Genomic DNA, 6,186 nt, shown 5'->3' with positions numbered 1-6,186 from the left:
CCAGCGGATCCCGAGCTCATACCTCCTCCACGGTTGTGTTTGAAATCCCGTAGCACCCAAGGTGGAGATCGCTCAAGCTGGTATCGAGGGCTCTCAGAAGTGCCTGGTAGGCCCCTGAGACTGCGGACTTGAAGGGGGGAAGCACGTACACGAGCTCTCCCCCAATATCCTCCTTGAGGTAAGCCTCCGGGAGGTGGGACTGGATCAAGGAGGTCACTGCTGTGGTGTCGCACTCCTCGATCATGTTCTGAAAAAGGAGGAAAACACACTGTGGTCACCGAGAAGGCTGCCAGGCCAAACTTCCTAGCACAGGATTTAGCCCAGATCCTGTCCCAGAGCATAACTGGAATGTGACTGCAGTCCAGGTACGCAACATTTCAAGTTAAATATCCAAAGGAGATGGGAGTGGGTTTGTGGCCCTCGAAGAGGTGGTGTGACACTGTGCCCGTTTCGGTCCACCCAAGACCTCACTGGGCTTCCTCAGCCTACTGGGATATGGGGAGTGGGCTGAGTCAACAGCTTTGCATGAGCTAGAGGGTTTGTAGTACAGCAGAGAAAAAGCCTGACAATAAGGGAGCTGATACCTGAACTCTGCTGCCAGCACCAATCCAGCCTCTTTCCCATGAAAAAAGGGGCTTGAACATGGGTCTGTTTTCATACCACCTATACTGCCAGCAATTTTGGAAGAGGGGCTGATCCTTATGGTATGTGCACATTATTCTGTGTGCTGGGGCTACCAACAGCCCTGTACTAAATGCTATCAAGAGCAGAGTTCCCCCCTCCATGGAAGCACAACATGTTGCCTCAGGCCGGGGAGTGTGGATGAGCTCTTCCTATCTGCTTGATTTCTCCAAACTCCAGAACTCGCACTCTGCACCCGGCCTTGCCTTGAACCCTCAAGGCGACCCTCTTCCTTTTCAACAAAGCAGAGTACTGACACTCCTGTTTTCCAAGGGCAGTGGAGCTTGGTCCTGTGGTGCCACTGGAGAGCCTCCCTCTCCTTCGAGGGCAGTGAGGGCTGAACATTAACATCTCTCACCGAGAAGTGGACGGCAGTGTTACCCAAGACCTACTGAGGAGCTGGATGTGTACATCCAGCTTGGGTAACACTGCTGGCCTTGGAACTGCCCTGATGGCCCCCCTCAGAGATGGAGCTGCTGAGAGCTCCAGCTCTGTGCAGGCTGGCAAACAGGCGAATCTCTGCCTCTGCCTGCTGCGGTGACCGTGCTCATGGGGCACGAAAGGGAGCTAAGGCCCAGCGGGGAAGGGAGGATAAAAAGGACTGCTCCTGGGACACAGGATGCTCAAGTCCAGATCTCTGCTGTGTCTACTAATGCTGCAAGGCTTTGTGCAGAGGGGCTGAAGCTCAGACTCTTGTGTTTCGGGGAACCCTCCATGTAGGCTGTCTTTCTGAAGGGAACTTATTTATAATAAAAGCACGTGAATTCCAGCATGGGACAGGCAGAGCGAGCCGGAGAGCAGAGTGCACCCTAAACAGGTATCTCAGTGGTTGGGGCACATGAGAAAATGATCTTACTGGCAGCCCAAGGAAACAGTCCAGCAGATTCTTGAACCTGTGTGGCCAAACCCAACGGTTTCAACCCAAAACACATCTCACTTCCACTCGGGCATAAAGCGGTCGCATAAAGAAGATACTCCACGACAGTGAAATTACACTGAAACAACCATTCCACCGCAGACACCTAAGACCAAGAAGAACCTTCTGCAGCATGCTCCGTTTCTGTGGGACACTACGGCTTGCCTTCTCCTTTCCTGTCATACGACCGACTCAGTTTCCCACCCAAGATGCTGAAAATTTCAGACCAGCTCAGACACAAACCTTCTTTTTTGTGAGCGTCAGGTGGTATCCATCACCAAACGTTTCCTTGAGGTAGAATGGCGAACCGCAGCATTTCAGCCCTCCGTGCTCTAGGAAGGCAATTCGGTCACTCAGAACTTCGGCTTCATCCAAATGATGTGTGGAGAGAATGATGGTCCTGCCTGGAAAACATCAAGCTGTCAGCCACCACATAACAGACACGTGTGATGGATGACAGGAGGTGGACGAAAGCTGTGCTGAAGGAGGGGGCAGAGTGTCAGGTGAAAACCCACTGTGCCTTTTTGTAATTGTTAGTGGAATTGGATAAAAGGCAGCCTTAGAGAGAAGCTGAAAGTTAGTGTATTATAAACCATGTATTATGCTAAAGTTACTTTCAAATGACACTGTGAATTTACAGAGGCCAACCAGGATGCGCCCAGAGGGCCTGCAAAATCCCAGCCCCCCACAATTCCTTCTCTGTGGTCTCCACGGTTCAAAGCCACTGACACCATATTTGCAAAAGTGATACGAGTCACCTTTGCCACTGGGTAGCATCTCGTCTCGTCACGGTACCTTTTTTATTCTTGGAGATAATTTCCCAAATACTTCTCCGAGAGCATGGATCCACCCCTGTGGTTGGTTCATCTAGTATCACCACCCTTGATCCACCCAGGAGAGCAATAGCTATAGATAACTTCCTCTTCATCCCCCCGGACAGGGAGCCAGCTAGCTTGTGACGATGGCTGTACAGTCCAGTCTCCTTCAAAGTCCTTGAAAAGAAAGAAAAACCCAGAGGTTGTCCCTTAGGCATCTCTGAAAAGCAGGGATTCTGAAAATACCCGAAAAACCGTAACAGCAAATGAAAAACTGCTCAAGTACGGACTGCTCCACTGAACGATCACAGCACAGGGAGATGATTCACCCGGGAGCTCAGGCACTGGGATTTTAATTTAAACCATTTTTGAGGATCTTTTCAAGGTCTCCATTTGACGAGCCAAGGTTAAAGGCTCAACCTCATCCACTGAGAACACCAAGATCCAAACTCCCTGGGATGTTCTGGCTGCTTTACTTCGCAAAACCAATAAAGCCAACATCATCTTTCTGATTGGTCTAAATCTCTTTCTGGGGAAAATTGTAAAGCAGCAAGGAGTAGACCCTTAGGCCTATAAATTCATATCCAAAGAATTGCCACAGAACCTGGTAAACCTCCCGGAGAAGAGACATTGTTTTCTTACAACCACGGATATCAACACTCACTATAGTCCTCTAGGCAGACCAAGGCATTATTTGAACTCTACGCTGGGTCCACAACAATCCTCATACCCATTCGCTGGAGCTTTGCAGTGGCAATGGCACTACCAGGCAGTAATTTTGCCAGCCCTCTCTCCCTTCTCCAACCCCTTTTATACCTCTTCACTTCTTGGTAGAGCTCCTCTTTACTCCAGTGAGGGACTTTGATGTACCCGTAGAGCAGTAGGTGTTCCTTGGTGGTGAGGTAGTTAAAGAGCACATTGTGCTGCATACACACCCCCATGTTCTTCCTGATAACCTCCTGGTCAGTTCTGATGTCTTTGCCATACACAAAGATAGTACCTGATGATGTGGGGAACAACCCGGTCAAAATAGATCTGAAAGGGAAACAGAAAAGGAAATCAGAAACAGGAGAAAGCCATGAGTTTTTCACACAGTCCTGTGCATATCACCACTTTCAAAGTTTCCTTACATCACGCCCACACCTCTTCCAGCCACAGAACACTGTCTGTCCGTGAGTTGGCAGAGCAGAAGCCAGTTATTGTCAAAGGACATCCTCCTACCCCTCTGTGGGAATGCCAGGACAAGTACCAAGCTCACACGCTGAACTCCGGCTGCTTTTCACATGTACTTTTATCTTCTTCAGCTTCCCCCTCCCTAGGTCAGAGCATGGCATATCCCATACGTCAATCCTCATGAATGCTCTTGACTTCCATTATAATCACTGGGAATTCATATAATGAAGTTGCTCTTCGTTCTTTGAAGTTCTTTGCAGCATCCAGCCAGCCTCGTATTGCTAACCACAACAGAGACTGAACAGCACATCTTCATCTGACCAACCACGTCAGAGCATGGAAACCTGATTTCACTGCCATGACTAACAAGAACTAATGGAGAGAGGACCTGCTGACAGGACATCTCACGTTGGGCAGCACTTTCATCTCCTTGGAGCAAATAACTACCTACCCAGCGATACCCAACAGGCCCGAGCCAAACACCCTCTGCTCAGAATAACTACTTGCACATTATAGGTCATTTTTGGTACTGTCCTGCAGGGACTAAAAGGGAGAAGATCTTCTCAGACTGCCCTTCACCTTCCCAGAGCTTCTCTCTCCCCTGGGCCTTTTAGCCATCATTAAAAAGGAAAGAAATAACTTGTGACCTTACCCAGGAACTGAAACCTGCACTGTTTCAAGAAGCTATTATACTTTTCTGCATATCACCTTTGCAAACAGGATTCGAGATGAATTGATAATAAGCTGAGATGAAGCACACATCTGTCTTATTGTTTTCAGCTCTTCTGAGGCTTCTATTTATCAGCTTAATGTTGCTTTCAGAGTGATGCACATATATATCAGTGGAGAAAGCAAGTTCTACAGCTCTGTTTTAGTGCTGTTATCTAACAACTCAAATACTAATTTAGAAATGGCAAGGCTGGAAGGGCTGAAAGGCCAATGTATTAACCCACTGCCATTCCAGCCCAGCCAACACCTGGGTTTGTAGAGCTGAAGTATGCCTTTATTAAGCCTTCCTGCTAATATCACTTCAGCTTTCGTGTGTGCACAAGCTACCCGCAGCTTTCGGAACAACTTAACCCCAGGCACCAAAGTGTCATGAAACAAAATGCTAGAATAGCTGCTGTGCTGTCTGTTACAGGAATCCTACCAGATTAAAAAGCACGTTCCTAAGCAGAAAAGAACCTTTAATTCTAATAGATGAAGGGACTGCTGAGGTCATCCACGAGCAAGATAGAATTACAAGAGAGATTTGGCCTAATAATCAGTCTTTTTCAGTCTCCCAACACTCCCAACAGCCCCACCTGCTCTCTTGCTCACCCAGCCATGCCTCGCAGTGCAAAATAAAGCAGCTTTAACGGATACGCACATGGTCGTAGTTTTCCCGGCTCCGTTGTGTCCCAGCAGGGAAGTGATATTCCCTTCATAGAAGTTGAGGTTGAGGTTGTCCACTGCAGCTTTGGATCCATAAACCTTTGTTATGCCACGGAGGGAGACTCCCACGGTGAGATCAGTGGGCTCTGGTTCCAGGTGAGGAGGGGGGGCACCTTTGACACCAAAGGGAAGGGTCAGAGGACAGTTACTGCACTGCAGAAGGTGGTCGTGCTACGTTTTTCACCTTACAGCTAAGAAGGGCTTTTAAAAACAAAATACAGCAAAAGTAGGTGCCTTTCAGCTAGGAATGTAGAGAACATTTCACAGGATCTGTATCATTTTTGAGCTCTCTGGGATTTCTCCTTTTTACTTCTGCAGCTTCTAACAACTCCTGACAATAGGCATTAATCACTTTTGAAAAGGTCTCACATTTAGATGTTTCGGAGCACCTAACTTAATTTATACTAAGCATGCACAGAAGGTTAGAGGACACACAGCGAAACTACTAAGTTGTTTTCAGTTAGGTAGAATCAGCAAGGTTTTGCGTGTGATCTCACGAAATATTTAGCCTGTAAAATACCAAGAGGTGAGCAGAGAAGCGCCCATCCCTTTCGCCAAGTGGAAACCTCTATTTGCGTGCACAAAACAAAGCGTGTTTTTACACGGAGCCTGGTAGGGTGGGATAGACACACCTATGGTAACCCTCAACTACAACAACTACAAATAAGCTTGTGAGTATCCACACTGGGTTTCCACACCGAATAGGAAGAATGAGTATGATTTAAAAGCCACATCTCCACTCAGGTAAGTAACAGCTTCCAATTTCTCATGTGCTACAAATCAAGGATCGATACAGAAATGTGCTTTCTGGGTACGCTGCCCCTTTACAAATCTGGCTTCGTTTACCTAAAACGTGCGTTAGTACCGCCACCCCGCCCAGCATTCACGTACATATCTTACTGCTGAGGGCGGCTTCTTTCCTTAACAGCAGCTTGGTGAAGAGAAGGCTTCTTCGTTTCTCATTCCAGAAGGGAAGGTAACTGTTGTATTCGACCCAGTAAGACGGGAGGAACGGGAAATACCAGGGAGCAGCCATGCCGTATCTACCTGCAAGGACAAGAGGGATCTCATTCAGGTATCTGTTTCTGCAGGAAGTATCATTATCGGGGTGCACTCAAATCAGCAAAAGTGAACTCCACAGAGATCTCTCCCCTCCTGACGTGCTCA

At 47.9% G+C, this 6,186-nt stretch overlaps 1 protein-coding gene across 1 annotated transcript in view; it reads right to left on the bottom strand.

Annotated features, from left to right (window-relative positions):
- LOC104510800 (ATP-binding cassette sub-family A member 12-like) overlaps positions 1-6,186 on the bottom strand; it is a 59,327-nt gene that overhangs the window by 3,054 nt on the left and 50,087 nt on the right. Inside the window, exons 29-34 of the mRNA XM_010153161.1 lie at positions 5,911-6,066; positions 4,955-5,132; positions 3,229-3,447; positions 2,393-2,589; positions 1,841-2,001; positions 23-247 (exon numbers count right to left, since the gene is read on the bottom strand). Coding sequence (XP_010151463.1) covers positions 23-247; positions 1,841-2,001; positions 2,393-2,589; positions 3,229-3,447; positions 4,955-5,132; positions 5,911-6,066 — 1,136 coding nt within the window. The remainder of the gene's footprint in view (positions 1-22; positions 248-1,840; positions 2,002-2,392; positions 2,590-3,228; positions 3,448-4,954; positions 5,133-5,910; positions 6,067-6,186) is intronic.

The sequence above is a fragment of the Eurypyga helias genome, unplaced genomic scaffold, assembly GCF_000690775.1.
Source record: "Eurypyga helias isolate BGI_N326 unplaced genomic scaffold, ASM69077v1 scaffold17906, whole genome shotgun sequence".
NCBI classification, from domain to species: Eukaryota; Metazoa; Chordata; class Aves; order Eurypygiformes; family Eurypygidae; genus Eurypyga; species Eurypyga helias.
The sequence above is the reverse complement of the archived record's forward strand: the minus strand, read 5'-3'. Positions and strand labels throughout refer to the sequence as shown.